This window comes from Ictidomys tridecemlineatus, chromosome 13 (assembly GCF_052094955.1).
Source record: "Ictidomys tridecemlineatus isolate mIctTri1 chromosome 13, mIctTri1.hap1, whole genome shotgun sequence".
Lineage (NCBI taxonomy): Eukaryota > Metazoa > Chordata > Mammalia > Rodentia > Sciuridae > Ictidomys > Ictidomys tridecemlineatus.
The window spans coordinates 85,439,458-85,464,869 of NC_135489.1; the positions used below are offsets into that span (position 1 = coordinate 85,439,458).

The window sequence follows — 25,412 nt, forward strand, 5'->3', positions numbered from 1 at the left end:
AAATGGTGAGGCTGAACCTTTGATCCAAACATATAGGAAGTGTCAATAACCGTTTGAAATAGATATGCAGCAACCACAACCCAAGTGGGCATGTGCACAGGTAAAATCCTATTTTCTTCAGAGGTAATGAGATGGGTTGGCTTGTCCCTCCCTCAGATTCACAGGGAGCTCAGACTATGACAGTATCTGGAAATAGGTCTTCCCTAGTGAGGGTGGAGCAAGTCATGCTCTGTTGGTGGGAATGTAAATTAGCACAGCCAGTAGGGAAGACAGTGTGGCCGTTCCTCAAGAGGCTAGAACCGGAGCTACCTATGACCCAGCTCCTGGGCTTATAGCCAAAGGAAATGCCAACTGTGTGTCAGAGACACCTGCACTCACAAGGGTGTCACACACTGTTCCCAACAGCCAGGATCTGGAATCCACCCAGTTGTCCATCCGCAGATAAATGATTTTTTAAAAAATGGTATATAAACACAATGGAATGATGCTCAGGTGCAAAAAATCGTGAAATCTGGTATTTCCCATGGCATGGATGAACCTGGAGCACATTATGTTAAATAAGCAAGGCACAGAAAGACAAACACTGCATGATCTCACTTTCTTGTGAATCTAAAACAGCAGATCTCATAGAAGTTGAGAGTAGAATAATAGTGACTGGAGCCTGGGGGCAAGGATGAGCATAGTCAACAGGTGCATTGCATATCTCAAAATAGAGAGGAGATTTTAAATGTACTCATCCAGAAGAAATGATAAAAATTTATGGTTATGGACATGCTATTTATCCTGAGTTGATCATTCATCACCCAGTGTATACATGAATTGAAATGTCATATTGAAGTTCATAGATATGAACAAATTTACATAACAAGAAAAAGTACAATTGATTTTTAAAAACTTAAATTTAAACAAATGAGGTCATTAAAATGACCTCCAATCTAATATGATAGGTGTCCTTATTTTTAAAAAGCAGGGGGGATAGCCAGGCAGAGTGGTACACATCTATAGTCCAGCAATTTGGGAGGTTGAAGCAGGAGGATTGCATGTTTGAGGCCAGCCTCAGAGATTTAATGAGGCCCTAAGCAACTTAAAATAAAATAAAAGATAAAAAGGGCTGGGGACATAGTTCAGTGGTTAAGTGGCCCTGGGTTCCATCCCTAGAGCCAAAATAAAAAAGGGAAATGAGAACACAGAGAAACACAGAGGGAGAACATCCAGAGAGACACCATGTGGAGATGGAGCATTGGATGATCCACCTGCAAAGCTAGAGATTCTTGCTGCTTCCACCTGGGCCCCAGCACACTACTGTGCAGCTGACCTACGGAGGTCCGATTCAGGCCTCAGTACGCTGCTGCTGTCACTCTGCCAGGAGCCCCTTGACTTTTAAATTCTTTTTAAAAATATTTAGCAAAAATTATACACACACACACAAGTGTGTGTGTGTGTGTGTAAGGTACACATAATATAAATATATATCATGTATGGATTACCATTGTCAGATTAATTAACACATCCATCCCACCACTCACAGTTACCACTTGTGTGTGGGAAGAGGACTAAGGACACTTAAAATCTGTTCTCATCAACTTCCCAGTGAATAACACAGCAATATTAACTACAGTCACCATGCTGGTTTACTTTGTTTTTAATGGGGATGATGAAAAGAGATTGGGAATTATGAACTGAAATGCATGTCTACCAGATAAGCTTCATTAAAGGGTCATGTGTGGGGACAATTTTAAACAGGCCACCATTTATGGAGCTTCCCTTCATCATGCTGCTCCATAGGACAGTCACATGATAAATGATCATGAGTACTTATTTTTTTTTCCTGTTTTATTGCATGGTACATATGCTTCCCAGAGCCTTGGCTTCTCTAGAATATCTTAGGTATTTCTTTCATCTGATAAATGAAAAGCATGTTTTGTCCAAAGTGACTAATAGTTTAACTTTACCAGTGATTGCAACTTTCCTTTATTGCCAAGGAATAAAAAGGGAAACATTTTACTAAATCAAGGAACATGGCAGCCTTTCCTAAGCAGAATATCTGCCGGCTCTTTGAGTGCAGGGAGAAAACATCACAGCCTTGGAGAGGGAGCTCAGAGAAGGGAGGCTAAGGAAGGTGTGATAAATCTTCATCTTGGGGATGTTCACATGGAAGGTCCTCATGTCATTCAAATTGCCAATAGTAAGAGGTACTTGCCAATCAGTGATCCGGCTGCTGATGACATCAGGACAGCTTCACATCTTGCCACTTTCTTCCTTGAGTTGTTTTGATGGAGAGAATGCAATATGAAAGGAAAATTCATCCTTAAAATTGACTGCAAGCCCACACATCATGCATCCCATAGTTCCAACGTGGACCATCCTGTGAGCACCTTCAGTGGGAGTGCAGGATGCTGTCCACCTGTGAAGCTCTGGGTGTTCTCTTCCCTCCATTCTGACGAGTGCACATCTGATCAAAGTTGCTTTAGGATGTTGCTTCATGTGATAGATTTTATAACAACCCTAAGGGGCAAATTATTTTGCAAATAGTCAATAAAGCCAAGAAGATCACTTTAAAAGTAAGGGTTTATGAAGCTCTGACAGGTAGGAGGGAAAATGCCATCCAAACTCTTTATGATATCAAATAAAATTAACTACAGGAGATTATTTGTCAAACAGTGAATATTGTATCACCACTTACAGTTTAACATTCTGCCTGTGAGTTAGAATAATGCTCAGGCATTCAAGAGCACATTTCTATAAATATATATGTGCTAATGTAATACATGCTTGTTACTTTTATTTATGTCATAATAGTATTTATTTTTACCAAGATCATTACAAAAATATTTAGAAAATATTTAATATTTTTCAAAAGAATGTACCTATCCCATTACATGAATATACCTATCTTATTTATTACCTCTGCTCTTCAATTTGACTATTGTTAGACAATTGTCCTCTCTGCTTTTATCTTTTTATAAAATTATATAAAAATTACTTTTACAAATATTCTTGAGCTTGTCTGGTTTTTTTTAGTAAATTTTGAATTTTCTCTATGCATGCCTATTTAACTGAATTTACCCATTTGAATGTAAACCTTGGAAAACAATGGATTTATCCATTTTTACATTGTAAAGTGGTTAAGTTGAATTGATGCACATGAATTAGAAATAGATCATTTCTTAACATAGAAACAGCCTCTGGTCCAGCTAATGTTCATTACCCAGTTTAATACATTGAAGACCACATGATCCTATTACTACTACTACTACTACTACTACTACTACTACTACTACTACTACTACTACTGCTACTGAATATTGAGCCCAGGAGTGTTCTCCCACCTACCACCTAAGCTACATCCCCAGTCTCTTTTATTTTGTATTTTTGAGACAGGGTCTCTAAGTTGCTGAGGCTGGCCTTGAACTTGTGATTCTCCTGCCTCAGTTTCCCAAGTTACTGGGATTACAAGTATGCACTCCAGTGCCCAACTTCAGATTCTTCTCAAACATTGTGCATTTCAAGCTTTAAGAGGATTTTATTTCATTCCATTCATTGATTGAATTAATTCCTTGATTCCAATAAAAAGAATCTTCATTGCCTGTTCTTTGAAATTGTACAAGTGATTGATAACATAAAGTCAAAGACAGATGAATGAAAACCACCTATGTTCTGTAATCATTCTTTAATTATTTTTTTCAAGCAATTGTTGAATTAAGTTTGACACTTTGAGGTTTTATTTGAATTATAGTTCTTGAGTAATGCACAGATGTTAAATAATCCATGATAAAAAGCTAGAAAATAAATGTACCTTTGGTAACACTGGTAAAATAAAGAAATAAATTCCAAGTTACAGATCAATCTAGAACCCATAGAGCTATGGCATTTACTTTTTTTCGGGGAAGGTACTAGAGATTGAAACATTAAGCCACATCCCCACCCCTTTTTTTGTGTGTGTGTTTTATTTAGAGACAGGGTTTCACTGAGTGGCTTCAGGCCTTGCTGAGTTGCTGAGGCTGGATTTGAACTCATCATCCTCCTGCCTCAGCCTCTCAGGCTGCTGGAATTATAGGCATGCACCTGGCAATACCTAATATTTAAATGATGGAAAAAATAAAGAAATTAGATTCCATAAGCTTGAAAAGAATAATGCTGTGCAATCAACACAAACAAGTTTTTTTTTAAATAGGGCAAATAATAAAAAATTTCAAAAGCTAAAATCTCATGAAACACAGCCAAAATTATTAATTTGATTTATGATTTGTTTGACATTATGCTGTTAAGAAATGAGGCACCCATTTCATATTCACAAGTTAAAATATTTACTGAATCAGAATTAGATCATCTAAGACCCATGACTTATTATATAGGCCAAAGCAAAGATTTTTTTCATATGTTTAAAATGTTGTTAAGGAAAAGAAAAAGCAAGGAGAATATTTGATAGAGATCATATTGTGCTCCTCAGAACCTTAAGCATTACTACCTGGCCTCCTACAGAAAACATTTGCAGACTCTTGTTTTAGATAAATGCCTTGTAATTTGATTCTGCAACAAGTCCCTTTGTAATGCTTTCCTTTCTTTAATAGTAGTGTGCACTTTTATTCCTTCTCTTAATCTGGCAACACATGAATCTAAGTTCCATTATCAAGTTATGTACTGTAGCTCAGCAGATGGTGGGAGAGTTCAGATCACTAATTTTCTACATGTTTGAATTTATGTGTGGGTAATATTGCCTAATTCAAATCAAAGTTGTGGTCTTGCTCATACTTATCAATGTAAGTATTTCTCTTCCACAAAGCCCACACGGTCAAGGTAAATTATATCATAAGCATCACCATTTGTACGTTAGTTGATGGGTGTGATGAGACTTTTAACATTTAACTTATTATATTGGAAATGATCAAGTGTCTGTTTAATTTCTGTTCCCTCATGGAACAGCCTATACTGTTCTTTTATTTGTCATTATGTGCCCTAGAAGTGAGATGTCTCCTTTTTCTTTTTGTACTAAGTTGTTAACACTAGAATGTAGTCTTTGGTTATATATGTGACTAAAGCACTAAATACTGTTAGTATAAAAGCCAATCTAAATATTTCTGTTCAGTCAAATAAAACTAGTTTTAAAATATTCTCAAATGCACACACATTCTGACACACAAAAACACCTCCAGGGTAGATATTAAACATGTTTAGATACATAGGAGCATCCAACTATATTTTTAAGTAGCATTTTCCACACTTCACAAATACAGAGGCTCTTACATGAAATACGGGCTATGACTTGACTTATTTTAATTTCACCTTCATTTTAATTTCTCTTACTAATGCTACATGATGCCAAAATTTATTATTTCTTCTTCGATGAAATTTTAAACGTCAAACATCTCTTCTTTTTGATGTGCAATAATTCCTTGTCATGAATTTAAAATCTTAATCCCCCCCCCAACTTTTTAAACTTCTGAATTCCAGGTATTATCCAACATTTGATCAACTCTGACTTGTGTCCTTCTCACCTATCTAGTGAGTGATGTAATGTGTCACCTCCTATCAAAATTCATTCTTCAAGAATCCATAAACAGGGAAGCTGCAGTCCTCAGAATAAATGCTGTGGACTAGCTTGGTGACGTTGTGGATTTCCTCCTGTCTTTGTCTCTGTGTCCTGGCTGTCCCGACAACAGCTCAGGCTCTGGATGTGCAAGTCCTCTGGGAGGGTTTCAGGGGTGCCTGAGGCTCATCTCCATTGGTGGCACAGTGGTGGATCCCATCTCAGTACAGCAGGGGGCACTGGGGAGTTTCAGCGATCTTCAGATAGATGCCTGCAGCATCACCGACAGGTAGGGGCCTCCTGGGTCATCTCAGCAGGTGCCTCCAAAGCTAAAAGGAAAAAAAGGCAGACATATGGGGGAAAAGTGAATTTCATTCTCTTATTCTCTCTTTTTATCTACTATCTTTCTGCAGGGAATAAAATAGTCATATTACAGTGAGGATTCAAAACCTTCATTTTTAGTTGTATAAACTGTGTTTTTCGAATGATAGCATTTTATAAAAAGGCGTATGTATACCTTAGGAATTTTAATTAAAAATGGCCCCATGTTACTGGGCTCTTAGTCATTAACCCAGTGCTAGCCACCATGCCACTTGTGGGTGGCCATGCTGAGGGGCAGTGTGTCTGGACAAGTCACTGTTGTTTTCATTTGTGGTGTCAGCTACCAAATACCAAATCTCTTCCATGGAGCAGATATGAATTAATCTCTGGAACTTCACCACAGAGGTTGGTGAAGAGAGTTGTGTAATGACAAACTCAGTGAAAGATGGAGACTACAAGAAAAATATTTTAATTTTTAACAATTAAGCATTCACACAGTTCACACTGCTAGTTATTATGCCTTATCTCTATTACTCTTTTGGCTGAAAAGTTATAATCACTTAGAAGAATGATATTTCTCTGTATGAAATGCCTTATTGCCTTCCCCTTGGCATGTGCCATCAATAAATAAATGCAGATTATGACATGTAACTATAAGTGTGGAAACATCACATGGTACCCCACAAACCTATACAGCTTTAATGTCAATTAAAATAAAATAAAGCCAATAGTTAATGCTATAGATTAAAAATAAAAAGTTAATACAAATTTTAGAATGTCCAAACTTACTGCCTTCTACTTCATCAGTAGTTTGTTAGTCATTCTGCTTTAAACATTAGCCATAAAACTGTCTTCTCCCCCTAGACTTGTTTCAGTTTACAAAGCATAGTGATATTTTAAAAGAGCATAATTTCTATGGATTGAAATTTTCACTACTTAAGAACTTGATTTAACCAAGAATAATTTCCCCCTTGAAACTTCTGTTGATTTGTAGGAAAACAGTGAGTCAAAGAGGAAGAGTGTATCACAAAACAATTGTCCCAATGACTCTTACTTTTGCCTGTGGGGTTGGAATTCTTGGCAGAGACTTAGGACTGCGTGGATGGGACCAGGCTGTGTCATGGGGATGGTGGTTGGGAGCCGGTCACCTGTGTCTGGAGATATGCCATGGAGCTGGTCACCTGCTCTTTAGGTGCCAGCTCACCAGGCAAGGTTCAGGACCCTCAGCCAACAGAGGCTCTCACTGTGAGGACTGAGGTCAGTCAGCTCAGCTGTGATGCAAGTATGTGATTTTTCTCCTTTTGTAAGTCATTGATATCTTGTCAAGGACCCCAGATGTGATCTGTTCACATCTTATCTGTTGTGAAGTGCTATGGTTTGGATGTGTTAATGGCTTCAGGAAGTGGGGCCTAGAGGGAGGAAGTTAGGTCACTGGGGGCATGCCCTGGAAGGGGAAGTTGGGACCCACCCCTTCCTCTTATTGCTTCTTGGCTGCCATGAGGTGAGCAGCTTCCTCTGTCATATGTTCTGCCATAATATGCTGCCTCAGCCACTGTGCGCTATAACCACTTCAGAGAAGGGTTTGTGGCTATTATCCTTGATCTTTTGGTAACAGGGATTGAACTCAGGGGCACTTGACCACTGAGACACATCCCCAGCCCTATTTTGTATTTTATTTAGAGACAGGGTCTCACTGAGTTGTTTAGGGCCTCACTTTTTGCTGAGGCTGGCTTTGAACTCACGGTCCTCCTGTCTCAGCCTCCTGAGCCACTGGGATTACAGGTGTCTACCACCATGCTGGCTCAGAGAAGGGTTTTAAGGAACACTTTTTAAATGAGATTACAAATTGGGTTATCCACTATTTCATTCTTGGGTCAGTGTATAGAGTCTAGCCCTTCAACATGTTTTTATTTTATTATTATTATTATTATTAGTTGCTCAAAACATTACAAAGCTCTTGACATATCATATTTCATACATTTGATTCAAGCAGATGTTTTTAAAACAACTACATATCATAAGCAGTAAAAATGGGAAACCTGGTGCTACCATGTGATACTCTAAAGAGTAAAAGAGCTTTGCTATTTCCCTTCTCATTCAGTTTGGAAATCCTGAAAACTCACTTCTAAATATCTTGAACACAGGTCTATGAACCTCTCTCACCCTTTTGGGGAATTAAAAATTATTTTAATTCACAAAATAAAAATTTGTTCTTCAAACACTAAAGCTAAAAAGCCTACTAAAGATATGGTATATGAAGTCACCTTCTTTTACCAAAATTTTAGGCTAAGCAAAAAACAGCCACGTGTACTCAGGATGACATGCTGCAGAGCACGGCCTCTTCCTTCAGACTCTCATGACCTTAGCGTAAAAAAAAAAAAAAAAAAAAAAAAAAAAAAAGTCCACCTTTGCCTTCCATGCCCTGTGTCATGGTCCAGGCCACCTGGAGCTCTCTGAACAGGAAGGCCTGCTACCTCCCCACTAGAACTGCCAGGTGGCACAGGCTCCCCACCTTTGACCCCACCTCTGCACGCTTTCTCCAGCATTAGTCTCCTTTACTCTGGGTGGCTTCTCTGAACTACATGTAAAATTGTCATTATTGACATGTTTACTTGAAAAAAAATTTATGATGAGCCTGTTCATATGTTTCTGATCACTTAATAGTTCTTCTAAGATATCTTAAGTAAAACTACATTATCAGCAGTGGTTTGCAATCTTATGATTTGTGGAATCTTCACTACAGGTTAATCTTAAAATGTTCCATATGTTAAGGAGGAGGGGAAGAGGGCCATGGGCAAGGAGAAGGGGAAGGGGAGGAGGACACCTGCCAATGGGCCTCCTCCACCCGGCCTCCCACCTTCTTACCTGTCCATCTGACACCTACTCATGGCTCTGGGTCCCTGTCATTCTTTGACCCTTGAAATATTTGAAAATTGTGACTCTGATTGCCCATAATTATTCTCCTCTTAGACTAAACTCTCCTTAACTTGAGGTAATTAGTCAAAATCTTGACCTTAAACTTGTGGTACTTTGCTGGGGTGCCAGCATGTGGGGGTGCTGGGGGCACGGGCAGGTAATTCTGTGATCTCTTCTTCCACAATCCTTTTAGTTTCCTCAAAGGATCCCTTCGAAGCCCCTGGAGACTCCTGCCAGTGTCCACATGATAGCTTTCTGCCTGGCCTTGGTCCTCCAGCCACAAGCAGGAGGTCTCACTTCCTTCCTCCCCTCCCCTCTCTAGCTCCTGCTCTGGACCCCTGCAGGCAGGGCCAGGTCCTAGCTCCCCTGCACCTGCCTTTCCAATACACACTGTTTTCCCCCTCGCAGCCTTGGCCTCCAAGTTCTGGGCCTACAGTGCAGCATTCTCAGCCATGGGACAAGGTGGGCAGGGGCAGATCCCAACCCAGCCTCTGGGAGGCCACCATTTGTCCCTGGAATCTCCACGCTATGCTTAGAAACTTGCCCGTTCACCCAGCACCCTTCTCCAAGTTCTAATAAGAACCTGGAGGCCAGTAGGCTGGAACAGCCTCACAGCTTTACAGTGGAATGCAACAGAATCCAGAAAGCCCTGAAAGTGCGAGAACTCCACTGTGTTCTCTATCATGATTGTGTTGGCTATGCGGGGTCCCCAGAGACTCCCCATGTTAGAATAAATTTTTCTATTTCTAAAAGTAAAAATTTAAAGCCATTGACAATTTTATAGATATTGCATTGAATCTATGATAGATCTTAACATTGTTAAATCTACCATTAATTGATCACCCATTCTAAATCTAAAGGGCAACACGTGGACCTAAGTTAAATGTTCTTCATGATTCCTGGAGCTATGTTGCATTATGATGGAAGGTGCTCCTGTCTCTCTCTCTCCTCCTTCTCTGTCTTCTCTTCTTTGAAAAATGTCCACAATGAAGTATAGTGCGTGGCAAATTTTATATTTGTAATTGATTTTCCCAGCCACAAATTAAGTTAGTATTTTGTCACAACAGAAAAAAAAATATGACGTGTTGAAAGTTGTCAAAGATACATATGATCAGTTATAGGCCAGTAAATGTATTTAAATAAATGTATCATGATGACCAGAAAATCTTGATGACAAATCACTAGTAACACGACATTTTCTTGGGTATGTTGTACTTTTGCATTAATCTATTTTTAGTAAAGAGGGTTTTCATTTTATGCAGACTAACCAAGGAGAATACAGCCGTATCTGTTTCCTTACAGATGCCTGCCCAGCTTCTGTGAACATGGGGGTGCATGTGCCCAGTCCTGGGACACCTTCTCCTGCAACTGTGATGGCACAGGTTACACTGGAGAGACCTGCCATTCCCGTAAGCCTTCCACCTCATTGTCCTCATTTCTGTGTCTTTGTCACTTCATTTCCTTTTCATTCATTGTTTATGTGTGCCTGCATCTCTGTGATCACATATTCAAATAAGTCTTTATTAATTAATTGTTAATTAATTATTAATATTATCAATTAATAAGTATTTAATAATAGTTAATTTATAGATTATATTTAAACCACCTCACTTTATTTTATCATTAATTAGTTATCCCTCACCATGTTGGGGATCAAACCCAGAGCCTCATGCATGCTGGCAAGTACTCTACCACTGAGCCTGGCCCCCAACCCCAAGCTCATTTAATACAAGGGTGTTGAGACAGTGTACAGAAATATGGAGTACTAAGTCGGTTACACAAAAGAAGCTGGTAAATATTATGAATTAGGTATGGTAGAATAAAAGTAAAGAGTAAAATTAAGCTAGATTAAATCAGGAATGCATGATGTCACAACTCATTCCTTTCCTTGAGTGGGGCTGTAGTTTCAATTGAGAATCCTTTTAATCAAAGAAAAGTAGAAAAATACTCAGTTGCCTGGCTTTCAATATTTATTATTAAATGTAATAAAATTAAGTATAAAAAATAACGGGATGGAAATTACAGAAGAGGCAATTAGATATCAGCTAAAAACTGGCAGACCTTTAAGGTCTCTTACAACTGTAATTTTCCTTCGTGGTAATGATAATTATAAGTGAATAATTATAAAAGTATGCATTTATGGAGTACATAAATATATCTATCCTCATGCAAATAGTGATTTGCATGAATTAACTCATTTAACCCTAAAGCAGCTTCAAGAATAAAGTACTCTTATTATCCTCATTGCAAACTGAGGACAGAGAGAGGTCAAGTAACTTGACCTTCAGGCTACTTAAAGGCACCCTGAGGATTTGAACTTCAGGAAGTAGGCTCTAGATCCTTAGCTCCAGCATTTGAAGGGTGCTCCTCATACCAGAAGCTTCAGAGTCACTGGGAACGTGTTACAAATAAAGAACCTCAGGTCTCACCCAAACCTATTGGACCTGAATCTCTTGGGATGGAGCCCAGAGGTCTGTTTGAACCAGCTTTGCATGTGCTCCTAATGGACACTGTAGGAAGCACTTCTAGGTGACTTGCTATAACTTGTTTATACTGCCTCTCCCTAGTAGACGTCATCTGTCTTTAGTGAAGAATCATCCTCTATCTTTTAAAGCCCAGACTAGTTTATTGACCACAAATTTGTTAATGATTAGAACATGCCAGAAGCCTTGAAAACCTCTCTCTCACACACACCCTTTTTTGTTGTTGTTGTTGTTTGAACTTTTAAAGTTCTCTTCTTTCTGTGCATCTCTGCTGACATTTTCTCCATGTCTCCTTGCAAACAATTTGCCCTTCCCTGGGTCTTTAGAGAAACAGTGTAAGACAGGAAATCATCACTTCGACTCCCTTGCACTGAGGTTCTCCTTGAAACTTATAGCAACTCCTTGTGACTTCTTTAATTTGATTTTTATAAAAACTGTAACAGGAAGGCAGGGTGTGGAGTGTTATTAACTCTGCGCTCTGCATGCAAATGAGGCTTAGGGAGAATCCTGTGCTCCCAGCTTGAGGATCTAGACAAAAGCTTCTCAGGGGAGCAGACAGCCCACGGCCATCTCTGCTGCAAATGTAACTCAGAGCAAATCTGAGGGAAAATATCAGAAATTTGCAGAGGAGCTATTCAGATTTCACTCTGATGTAATGATATGGTTGCTAATTGTGGTTCTCCATAATTGTGGCTTCCAAACAGGTACACCAAGCAAAGGTGAAATTTCACCAAGCCCACAGTAAAGGACCATGAGACAAGACTACTTAGAGTTAAAACAGGTCATTTTTGTTTGGGACACTCATATAATTGTATGTGTACACATTGTCATTTAAGTCAAGAAGTTCACATAAAACAAGAATTCTCCTAATTTGTTCACTATGTAGGTCTAATCATTGTCATTAATATGAATGAATCCGAGCAGGCATTTATAAATTTGTGCATTTAAATAAATATACAAGTGGGAAAGAATGACAGAAAAGCAATCTATCCTATTTGTGTTTTCATCTAAGAAATTTGTTAAATAACTCTGTTGATTTGGACCGTCTACCGTGGGGCCATTCTCATTTGACAGCTGGTTATATTTACCTTAAGGTTGCTTAGATTTAAGATGTCCTCTTGCAAAGTTTTTTTCCTCCTGTTTTGCAAAATGAGAGAGAATAACTCTCACCCCCTTCCTTTGGCTTTGCTGTGGACCCAGAATAAGTCAACCTCATCAAGAACAAAGAAAATAACGCAGATTGGGAGCTAATTAGAATTGCAGTGCAGGAAAACACATTTAAGCAATCTTGAAAAATGTTTCCTGAGGTTTTACTAAATGGCAGAGAATTTATAGCTTTAAGCCACAAGGGGGTTGGAAGTGGCATGACTTGTTGGAAGGTATTAGGTTGCTGGCGGAGGTTAAGCTGTTCTGTAAGGAAGGGAATTTGAATAGAATCATGAATCCACAGCAGATAGGATTCAGATTCACAGATTTCTCTAAAATGCCCCTTCAAATCTTTGACACTAGGCTTCAGAATCTTCATCTTCCTTGCTCAAAAGCAAGAGAACATTTACGTATTGAAACTACAATCCCTAGACATTTCCCAGTGACCTCACATTCCCATGAAAATCTTCATTTTAGTCACCAGTACACTCTTTCCTTTTTCTTCAAATAGAACTATATGCCAAATATTTATTTAACACCTAATGATGTTCAACACTTAAATCCATCTTGACTTGCTAACGTCCTTCTCATTTGTTAGTGAAAGTAAATTTAATTTATAATATGTCACCTTTCTGTCTTCTACCTAATCAAATATAATGTCATACAAACTAATAAAAATGATGTAAGGTAATATGTATCTTGTGTCTGTAATTCAGAAATGGAAACCTTTGAACACTAATTAAACCAATTGAGGGATCCCTTCTGCTTCTGATGGGTGATGTTCTCCTACAGTGCTGTATGAGCAGTCCTTCGAGGCCCACAAGCACCGAGGGAGTCCTTCTGGGCTTTACTATATTGATGCTGATGGCAGTGGCCCCCTGGGACCGTTTCTTGTGTGCTGCAACATGATAGGTACGTCAATAACCTTTATACCTGGATATCAACTGTTTATGCCCATGATCAGGATAGACCAGGGAGAGATTTGCTGGTTGGCAGCATTGTTGAAACACGCAACTTGATATATTGGCTAATTTTATTGTCAATAAAACTTCCTTGTATTTCTGACTTACCTTGGTTGGGTTATAGGTGAAACTTAATGTTCTGCTATGACTGCAACACTTGTCACAATTACATATTTTTCATATGCACCATTTTGACATATAAAGCTTTGATTCTGTGATTTACATATTTTAAAAACTTAGAACAAAAAAAGAGATTTTTAAAAGTACTAATAAGATATGTATGTATGTGTGTGTATCTATATCTTCAATAGCATGTAATTTTTATAATAAAAGAAATTTGATTTGTGTTAATATTATAAAACCTCTCCTGGTTTAGATATTATTACAAATGAACACAGCTTGATTGTTGAAGGTTGCTGTAAAATGCCTAAAATGCCGCTTAGGTAATTAAATTTTTACAGAAATCTGCCCTAGCAAATTTCAGTGAGCTCTCTGGAAAGAAGAAATGTGAAATAAATAGTTCTCATTTAGTGTGCAGAGAAAAGGTTGTGAAGTCCCGTCAAACTGGACAGTGACCAAATGAACCAGCAAACACCAAATGAAAGTACATAGAAATTAAAAATGCTTTAGTGAAGATTACCAAAGAATGTTTAAAATGTGAATATTCCAAAAATTTAGAACCACGTGATCAGCAAAGCACTGAAGATATAAAATACAGAAGTCCCACCTACAGAAACTCACCATCTCCCAAACTCCCTGGTTCAAACAATCATACTAACGTGAGAAGGGTCCTGCACCCAGATCATCAGTCATGCAGCTTTCCTGGGATCCCTTGCTGTGGTTCAGCTTCTTCACAATGGGTTCTTGCAGTAATGTGGTCTTGGCAAAAAGCAAAGGACTTAACCAAGGTCACCCTTGCAAGGATCTTGTCATTGTTTGAAGATGAGAAGAAGGAGGCTTGGTGAAGTTAGTAAGGGAAGCATCTAATGACAAAATATAGTTAATGACAGAGGAATCACTAAACTCCCCTAGAAAAAGTCATCTTCTCTCTGGAGGTTGCATTGCTTAGAGCAGATTAAGCAAAAGCAATTAAAAACGGTGCTGTTGTCAAATATTGTTCCACTAGCTTGAAAAATGCATGTAGAGTGATAGCTTTCAGGAACCAGTGGCTTCCATCTGTCTTGCTAAGGAGTTTGGAAGTCACCGCTCCATCTTACTAAGTCAAAAACTGGACAAAATGAAAAATCAATGACTCTTCCTAGATCTAGCAAAGATGTGAAGTCACAGAGCAGACTGCTGTCCCCCCTATTGGAGAGAGAAGCAGGCAGACACAGAGAATCACCCCTTCCCAGAGCCTGCGTGGGAAAACCTAAAAAGTGATTGACAAATTGCTGGAGTCCCTGCGGAGACAAGTCTGGGAATTGAGATCTGCAGTCAGAGAAGGATCCTTATGCTGTGAGGAGCTTGACCTGTGTCTTACAGTGATATTGGAGGAAAATCTCCTCATGCTTCCAGAAGGATAAGTGGAGAAAGAATCACCTGGAAACACTCACCAGAGCATTCTATTCTCCTTGACCTGCCCTTGAGAAAGAATGTTTTCAGAGCCTAAACTATTGGGATCTATTTCAGAGCTTAGCCTACTTAGGAAAAGAGACATGCCTGAGGGTGCTGGGGAGGGAGCTGAGGCCACAGTGCGGAGGCCCAGGCTCATGATGGCATCACACAGGCCCTCCCACTGGCTGCATCTTACTTGATTCACTAAAGGTCTGGGGGCAGCATGACTTGCACCAATGCATCACCCCTGGCTATCAGGAAAAAATGTCAAGGAAAAACAAAAATAAAACAAACAGCAGAAAACAATTCAAAAGAGAAAGAGGAAGCCATAAAAACAGACTCCAGTATGGCAGGGATGTTAGAATGAGCAGACGAGAAACTGAAAACCACTGGGACTAACAGATTAATGGTCTAAGAGACCAAGCAGACAGCATGCAAGAGCAGAGGAGCCGTCCATCCGAGAGAAGGGAATTCTCAAAAAGAAGGAAAAAGGATGCCAGAAATCCAACTATTGGAACAAAAATGAAAACATGCCTCAGATGAGTTCATTCGGAGACTGGATATAGCAGAGGAAAGAAATCTCTATGTTTGGGAATATCAAAATAGAAATTTCCAAAACTGAAAATCCAAGAGATTTTTTTTTTAAAAAGACTGAAAAAACTAAACCCAGAATATCATGAGAATTGTGATATAATTATAAAAGGTGTAACTTCCATGTAAACAGAATATCAGGAGAAGAAATAAAGAAAGGAACAGAAGCCAATTTTGAAGCAATAATAACTAGGATTTTTCATGAATTCTTGTCAAAACATCCATCACAGATCCAGGAAGTTTAAAGAACACTAAAACAGGACATGCTACCACCACTCCCAAAGTAAAACCATGCCTATGCACGGACATTCAAACTGTGAGCCATCAAAGGTAAAGAAAAACCTTGACAGAAGTCAGAAAAAAACAAAACAAAACCATAACAAAATCAAAAACCCACCTCACCTCCACAGGAGCAAAGATAAGAATCATATCCGACTTCTCAACAGAAATCCCACAAGGAAGAAGAGGTTTACAGGTGAGTAAGTCTCCTGATGCTTTCTAGGACAGCCGTTTTCCAGATAGATCTCAAACCTGTTTTTCTATTATTACATGTGATCATGCATGACTGCAAATCTATTAAAGTGAGTTACCCAAGACCATCAAACCACAACTCAGGACCCAAGATGGCACGTGACTGATTATCTTCAAGGCCCCCCTGAGTGTCAGGTGTCTGTGGATTTGATCCAGTCGACAGGAGAAACCTGAAGGTGAATGCAGAGTAGGAGTCATGCACACAGGATGGTCGGGAGTTTAAAGATTCTAAAATGAAAAGAAATTCATGCTGAGAACCTTGTGAAAGGAAAGAGCCTTGGAACTGAGATTGCTGCAGGAGGCCTGGGCGGCCCCTCTGTGAGGATAGCAGGCCACGGTCATTGAATTCAAGCCTGTGTTCCCTCCTTTAGTTCACAGGTTCTGTATGTCCTTTCATGGACACTGTGCTCTCCATAGGAACCATGGCCAAAGGGTTGTTCCAGCCACACTGCCGGCTTCCTTGTCTCTCTGTTTGTTATTTTGATATGGTAGGAATATGGTTTGTTATTTTGATATGGTGAGCAGCAGTAAGACAGTTAAACTTCTCTTACAGACATTTGGAAACCAAGTCATTAAAAATTCTGAGATGTGACAGGATGGGAGGGTGATTTCTCAATAGAAAACCTAATACAGCTGGGCATGGTGGCACACACCTTTAAACCTAGTGACTGGGGAGGCTGAGGCAGGAGTATTGCAAGTTCAAAGCCAGCCTCAGTGACTTATGGAGGCCCTAAGCGACTCAAGAGAGACCTTGTCTAAAATAAAACTTAAAAAGGGTTGGGATATGGCTCAGTGGTTAAACATCCCTTTGGTCAATTCCTGGACTAAAAAAAACCCAAAAAACAAACAACAAAAAACTCAAGTTCTACATTGCTTTGATTTTGAATTCTTAAAAATGTATATCCATATGAATTTTCCCCATCCCTACAGTTTGGAAAACTCCTATGTAAAGTGTCCCTTATATTAAATATGTCTTTTTTTTAGAAGCTAAAGGACCAGGCAGCATTGATGTAGTTGAACTGGAGTGACTTCAAAGCAGCTCCTTGTCCACTGACCCATAGCTATCCATTCAGCTAGGCGATACTTTACACCATCAAGCATGAGTTCCCTTGGGAACTTTCATTAAGAACCTAAAGTTCTTCCCTTGTAAGTTTGCTCTTTTGTGAGGTTTTTTGTTTTTGTTTTTGTTATTTTATCAAAACAATCTAATGGTTGGGTGTGGTGGCACATATCCTGTAATCCCAGAGAATTGGGAGGCTGAGGCAGGAGGATTGCAAGTTGGAGGCCAGCCTGCACAACTTAGCAAAGCCCTTTCTCAAAGTAAAAATACATAAAAGGGCTGGAGGTTTAGTTCAGTAGTACAGTGCCTCTGGGTTCAACCCCCAGTACCACAAAAAAAAAAAAAAAACAGACAAAAGTAAAAGAAAACAAATTCAACTGATCAACACAACAGAAATAAATCAGAAATTATCATCAGATGGACAGATGGCCAGGATTACTGCCTGGATGCTCTATGGGACGCCCAAGGCATGTCATTCTTCAGGGCTTGCTTACTGATAAGTTGATAGGCTTTGAACAAAGTTGCTTCCTGTGGAATTCCATCAATCTGTAGGTCCCATCATCCCCAAATGCATCTTTTATAAATTTATTTGATAATAAGGAAAATAAACACACAGATGAGGAAAATACTGAGCAAAAAAGATACATGGACATGTCCAGTTTAGCCTCATTTTTGTGTTGATGTAAAAAGTGATTTTTACATTATATTATTAGACAAGTCACAGAAATTTAATCATCAGTTCTCCCAATATATTCTTCTCTTTGAGGCTGAATTCTGGCTAATGCGTTGCTAAACAAATCCAAGGCAAAAAGTTCAGTGCAAACTCGCAGTGATTCAAATTTTGATTAAAAACTTAATTAAGATGAAATCTCAGTGTAGTTTTTTATTTGCATTTTCCTCCAAAATTACACTGAGATTTCATCTCACAGCAGTGAGAATGGCAGCCATCAAGAACACAAGCAATAATAAATGCTGGAGAGGATGGGGAGGAGAAGAAACACTTGTACACCGTTGGTGGGACTGTAAATTAGTACAACCACTATGGAAATCAGTATGGAATTTCCTCAAAGACTAGGCATGGAACCACCATATGCCCAGCTAGACCGCGTGTAGGTATTCATAGTGAAGAATTAAAGTCAATATCCTGCAGTGACACATGCCCACCCATGTTGATAGCTGCACAGTTCTCAGTAGCTAAACTGTGGAACCAGCCTGGGTGTCAGTCAACTGATGAATGGCGACAGAAAATGAGGTATATATACACAATGGAGTTTTATTCGACCATAAAGAAGAATGAAATTATGTCATTTGCAGGAAAACGGATGGAACTAGAGACGATTATGTTAAGTGAAATTAGCCAAACTCAGAAGGTCAAGGATTGTAGACTTTCTCTCATATGTGAGAACTAGAGAGGAAAAGAAAGGTGGAGGTGGGGATCTCATGAAAAGCAGAGGAAAGGGACCTGAGGAGGGAAGGAGGGGACCGAGGGGAAGCGCTGAAGAGTGGCATTGGCCTAATTATTTGGGTATATTGGTGCAGGCACAAATGGGTAAGGACAAACCCCACCAAGTTCAGCTACAGTGCACCAATAACAACGCGGGAAGGAATTAACTGAAATAAAAGGTGTTTCGCAGCCTCTGACTCCCGCGGTGACGCCTCCTCTTTGCCTCTTTCTGCTCCGCAGACGCCGCGTGGACCGTGGTGCGGCACGGTGGCCCAGACCAGGTGACCATCGGAGGCAGCCCCCGGGGGCACGCACGCTCGGTGACCTTCGCCTACGCGGCCAGCGCCGGGCTGCTGCGGGCAGCGGTGGCCCTGGCAGAGCGCTGTGAGCAGCAGCTGGCTCTGCGCTGTGGCTCTGGGGCTCTGGGATGCTAGCAGACCCATGAGGTAAGGAGGACCCCTGCCTGGGACCGCGCTGCAGGGCGCCCTCTCAAGGGATGGATGCTCAGCGTGCAGGACTAGTGACATGATTTTTTTTTTTTTAATCAAAGAAACTTTGCTAATAACAGATGCCAGTTTTGATAATTAGAGGAGAGTGGGGTTTTAGGGTGGGTGAGGATTAATAGTTCTTTCTGGAGGACCAATCCGCCTCCCCACTCTTCAAAATCTACCCCTCAATCAGCCTGTCACGCTGGATCCCTCCCTTCAGATTGTCTCAGTAGGTGCACCTGTCACTCCCAGCCCCACCACTCCCGTAAGTCGGATTCGAAATAATTACTCAAGTTATTACAAGAGTTTTCTGGCTGGTCTCTCATCCATTTCCCCCAGGTTATCTAATAGACAATCTTCATCCTCAAAAATGCAGATTATCTCGAGGAAGCGCTGCTTGCATCATAACCTTCTGCTCTTAAGTAGATGTTTCTCCCTCCTTCTAGGGACTCCCACAGTCTCTTACTGAACCCTTTGATGCTCCTTAATAAAGGTTTTTTTTTTTTTGTTTTGTTTTTTTTTTTTTTTTTTTAGCAAGTACTTTATTTTCATTAGTAAATACTGAGATTTGTCTTTCTTTCTTTCTTTTTTTTAAGAAATTCAGCAATCTAAACTAGTGTAAGTTAGCAGCATAGTAAAGCCACTCTTAAAATTTTAATCTACAATCTTCTATTCAAATGCACTGAAAGGTATTGGTGTGTGACTCTCAGTTGCAGATATGTCCTTCAGAATCACTGTCCCATACCTGTACTGCCTCCCCTAATCCCCATGGCTCCTGGTCAGTTGGCCTCTGTGGATCATTCCAGACCACAGTTCTCTGTGCCAGAAATTTCCTGCTACTTTCTCTGCTTGGAATGGCCCCCTCCTGCCTTTCACCCTTGGATCTTACCTGTTGTCTAGATCTATGCAATCCTCACTTGGGTCCCTTCTCAGAGTGATCTAGTCTCCTTTGAATGCCTATCTGCTGGTTCCAGTGACTAAAAAGAGCAAAGGACTTGTTTCATCTCACATCTAAGTTTGAAGTCCAAGTCTATTTTGTAGCATCTGCAGAAATTCAAGCAATTGCTTAATCTTTTTTTTTTTTTTAAGAGAGAGAGAGAATTTTTAATATTTATTTTTTAGTTTTCGGCGGACACTCTAAGTTTGAAGTCCAAGTCTATTTTGTAGCATCTGCAGAAATTCAAGCAATTTCTTAATCTTTTTTTTTTAAGAGAGAGAGAGAATTTTTAATATTTGTTTTTTAGTTTTCGGCGGACACAGCATCTTTGTTTGTATGTGGTGCTGAGGATTGAACCCGGGCCACTGGCATGCCAGGAGAGTGCACTACCGCTTGAGCCACATCCCCAGCCCAATTGCTTAATTTTTTGCATCTGTTTCTTCTTCAGAGACACCGAACTGATCTCATGGAGTCCTACATAAATGAGATAAACTACATAAAGTTCAGGAAGTAAGTAATCCTCACTCCCAGCTCTGTAGTTTTATTCTCATTCCCAGCTCTCCAGGTTTTTATATTTATAGTTGTCATTACTAGGTTCAAGTATTTGTTAATTCATCCTGGTTGAAGTTTAATCAGTGAGAAAGATAATTATAGTAAGCCAGACCAGGACTATGGAAGAAAATATACTAGATAGTTAACAGGGAAAGCCAGGCATGAGGAAGAAAGGGAACAAGTCACATGAGAGTGACCTCTAATGGAAGCAGTAAACAATATTTCCGGATGTGTTAGTGAGCAAGCACAGTGTGCATGGACCAGCCTGTACCCTGTGCACTACACAGGTGTGCAAAACCCTCCCAATGGGGTTGGGATTTAATTGATGCACTCACCAGCCATTGTTGTCCATTTGGTTTTATTTCTAGATACAAGATGAATTTGGAGAATGAATAATTAAAAGTGAAATAAGATGCATTTCTTAAACTACATTAGGAAAAATGTAGTGTCATTTTTCTCTGTCTTAGAGTTATTGTGGCAAAGGGGCCACTGGAGAATTTTAAATATAAACTTAACCCAGACAAACATGTAGAATGAACCTAAACCTTTCAGAAGCTCCTGATTTGGGAAGAGATGACATAGAAGGGTAACATGGGTTGAACTTTCCTTAGGATGTGAGCTCTGATCTGCTTTGCCTTATAATGTGTACAAGCAAGTCAGAAAGAACTTTAATCTGATGCCTTGCAACACTGTAAATGAAGTAACATTGGACTTTGCAAATGTCTTATACCTGTAAATTATAATTTAACTGATCTGACGAACAGCCTGGGCTTGGAATTTTGAAAAAAAATCTTCAGGTGATCTTTTGGAAACTACTGTGTTAGGGGCTAAAATAGTTGAGAAAATGAAGTATTCTACTCCAGTCATTGAAAGTTTTCTGGTTTTCTTTTGAAAAAGAGCCTATAGTTTTCCCTTAGGATTTTATTGGTTTTTTAAATGAATTTTTAAAAATTTGAGCCAATTGCACATTCATACACACTTGTGAGAAATCATCAAGTGAACCCGAGTACCTTTACCCAGATCTCCCAGTGGTAATGTCTTGCAAAACTTCAGTGCAGTATCACAACCTTGTCAGTCAAGATACACAAGATTTCCATCGGCATGAGCCTCCTCTGGCTCAGTATCCACACCTGCTTCCACCTCCTACTCATCAGTGGTAACCCCTGGCAACAACTAATCCGTTCTCGATTTATTTTCCATTTGAAGAGTGTTATATAAATGGAATCAGAAAGTAGAAACTTTGGGGATGGACTTTTTCACTCAGCATAATCCTCCTTGAGATTCATTAGAACGTTGTACCCATTATGAATGTGTGATCATCAGTGTCATTTTCCTGGGATCAAAATGGCCAAGATCACAATTGTTGGGTAATTACATGGTTAATTTTATAAAGGAAAAAAGGTGCCCAAGTGGTTTCTAGGGTGGCTATACTAGTTTACATTCCCCAAACTTCCACTTTATAAGACTTTGATTTCTTCCACATCCTCCTTATGCTTTAGCAAAAGTTTTACTTTTGATGAGATCAGATTTATCATTTTTTCCCCTTTTGTGGGTTGTACATTTGCTGTTAAGTCTAAGAATTCTTTCTCTAATTCTGTATCCTAAAAATTTAAAAAAAATTTTTCTAGTGGTTTATATTTTATAGAAAATATTTTATATTTTATGTTCCACTTTGGGGTGATTTTTATGTGTGTGAGAGTTTGGCCCAGTTTCCCTAATGCCATTTATTGAAAGACTGTCCTTCCTCTTTTGAATTACAATTTCAACATTGCCAGATACCACTTGGGCATGTTTGTGTGGTGGGTCTATTTCTTGATTCTTTGACTTCAAAATCTATATGTCTACCCTGCATCAATATCACAAAGTCTTGATTTCTATGTAGTAGGTGAGAATTATTCCAACCACATATATTTTCAACTAATTTGCTTAAATGCCTTGGGACATAATTGCTGGATCTTATGGTAACGCTGGTAAGCCTATTAAGCACCAAATTGTCTTCCAAAATGCCTGGGCCATTTTATATTCCAATCAGCAATAAATGAGAGGTTCTGTTGCTTTACATCATGGCCAGCATTTGAAAAGGTCAGTGTTTGAACATTAACCATTCTAACAAGTGTGCAGTAGTATCCCATTATTGTTTGTGTTTGCCATTTCCTAATAACATGTGATTTTGAGGGTATCTTCATATTCTGCGTTTCATCAATAGATTTTATTTTTTTCTGGTATCTGTTCAGATCTTTTGCCTCATTCTAATTGGGTTACTTATGGAACTATCTAGTTCTACAAATTATTTGCATGTTTTAGATACAAGTCTTTTATTAGATTAGTGTTTTTCACTTTAGAAGCTTTTTAGTTTTTAAAAAATCCACTTTATAAAATTATTTTCATTGATGGGACTTTTGCTGTTGCATCTAAAAACTCATTGACACACCCAAGATCAACTTGATTTTTTCCTTTTACCTTCCAGAAGTTTTGTTGTATGGCATTTTAATTTTGATATGAAAGATGGACAGTGCCTCGATTCACCTTGTTTTGCATGTGGATTGTTAGTTGTTCTAATACCACTTTTGCAAAAACTGTACTTTCCCCATTGAGTTGTCTTTGGTCTTTTTCAAAGTTCTGTTGATTATCTGTGTGTGGATGTATATGTAGGTCCTCTATTCTGTCCCATTGATGGGTTTATCTACTCTTTTCCCAATGCCATGCTGTCTTGAGTATTGTGGCTTTGTAGTGGGTCTTGAAGCCAGGTGCTACCAGTCTTCTGACTTCATTCATCTTCAGTAGTGTGTTGGGTATTGTCAGTCTTTGCCTTTTTATGTAAACTTCAGAATCAGTTGTCAATATCCACAAAGGAACTTGCTACAATTTTAATGAGGCTTGAACTAAATCTATAGATCAGTTCGGGAAGATCTTAACACTTTCACACTCTCAGTTCTTCCTATCCATGGACATGATATATCTCTCCATTTACTTAGATCCTCTCTGATCTCCTTCTTCAGAATTTTATACTTTTTTCCCCATATAGATTATGTGCCAATTTTGTTAATTTATACCTAAATATTTAACTTTTAGATCTAGTGTAAAATATGTTGTGCTTCTAATTTCATCTTCCAGTGGTATACTGTTTTATATAAGAAAGCAATTAACTGTTGTCCTGCAGTCTTGAGCTAAACACTTTCTAGTTTAGATATTTCTGCTGTTGAGTTTTTTTAGGGATTTTCTGTATAGACAGTGATGCTATTTGTGAAAAAAAGAGTTTTAATTTTCCCTTATAATCTATATACTTTATTTCCTTTTTTGCTTACTATATTACCCAGAACTTCCAGTACAATGTGGAAAAGCAGTGGTGAGCAGTGATACCCTTTTCTCATTCCCAGTCTTCACGGGGAATTATCTTGTCCCTCACTTTTAGGTCTGATGCTAACTGTAGGTTTCTTTTAGATGCTCTTCACCAAGTGGATGGCATTCTCTTGTATTCCAAGTCTTCTGACAGTTTTTATTTATCATGAATGGCTATTGGATTGTATTGAGCACTTTTTCTTCATCTATTCATAGGACCATATGGTTTTTCTTCTTTAGCCTGTTGATGTGAGGAATAATGTGAATTAATTCCATGACATTCAAGGCATATGTGGAAATAAATACCACTTGATTATGAGGCATAATTATTTTTGCATACTGTTGGATCCAGCTGATTAATACTTTTAAAGATTTCAATGCCTATATTTAGGAGAGATTTTTCTGCAGTTTCTCTCTTTTCTTTTCTTTCTTTTTTGTTCTGTAAAATGTTTCCTAGTTTGGGTATTAGGGCAATGTGGGCCTTTTAGAATAAATTAGAAAGTATTCATTGTCCTTCTGTTTCCTGAACACATTGGGGAGAACTGGTATCATGTTAGGTAGAATTTTCTGATGAAATTATCTGGGTCTGAACCTTCTGTTTTGGAAAAATTGTTGATTCTTGATTCATTTTACTTAATAATAAAATCTATCTTCTTTTCTCATAAATGCTATAACCAAGTCCTAGACATGGGTTGTTTAAAATAAGAAAAAATAATTGTCTCATATTTCTAAAGGCTAGAATTACAAAATCAAAGTGTTAACAGAAACCTGTGGCATCTGTTGGTTTGTGGACAATCTTTGACATTCCTTGGCTTGTAGATTAATCACTCCAACCTCCCAACTTTACATGATATTCTCTGTGTGTATTTTCATATCATCTTACCTCTGTGTGTGTCTAGCTCAGTGTCCATATTTACCTTTCTTTAAAAAATAAGACAAGTCACATTATATTGGAGCCTACCTTAATGATTTCATCTTAATTCAATTACCTCTACAAAGACCACATATTCAAGTTATATTTTGACGTATGGAAGGTTAAGACTTCAGTGTAACTTGTTTTGGTGTATGTGATCCCACCCACAACATAGAGATGTCTAGATTATTACTCCTCGAGTGAGGCTTGGTAGATTGTGTCTTTCAAGCGGTTGCCCCAATTCATATCAATAATCAAATGTGTGTGCATTGAGTTGTCCAAAATAGTCCTCTAATATTATTTGGATGTCCATCAGATCATTAGCAATGGCTTCTTTTTCATTTCCAATGTTAGAAATTTCTATCTTTCCTTCAACTCACCGATTGTTTCTTTTGCTAAGAAGAAGCTTCTTAGTTTGAATCCATCCCATTTATTGATTCTTGATATTAATTCTTGTGCTATAGGAGTCTTATTAAGGAAGTCAGGGCTTAATCCGACATGATGGAGATTTGAGCCTACTTTTCTTCTAATAGACATAGTGTCTCTGGTTTAATTCCTAGGTTCTTGATCTACTTTGAGTTGAGTTTTGTGCATGGTGAGTGAGAGGGGATTAGTTTCATTTTGTTGCATATGGTTTCCAGTTTTCAC

The 25,412-nt window shown here is 38.8% G+C and overlaps 1 protein-coding gene across 1 annotated transcript in view; it reads left to right on the forward strand.

Moving 5' to 3' along the window:
- LOC144369945 (contactin-associated protein-like 3) overlaps nt 1–25,412 on the forward strand; it is a 149,389-nt gene that overhangs the window by 81,530 nt on the left and 42,447 nt on the right. Inside the window, 4 exon segments of the mRNA XM_078030418.1 lie at nt 5,643–5,816; nt 10,067–10,173; nt 13,186–13,305; nt 18,776–18,962. Coding sequence (XP_077886544.1) covers nt 5,643–5,816; nt 10,067–10,173; nt 13,186–13,305; nt 18,776–18,962 — 588 coding nt within the window.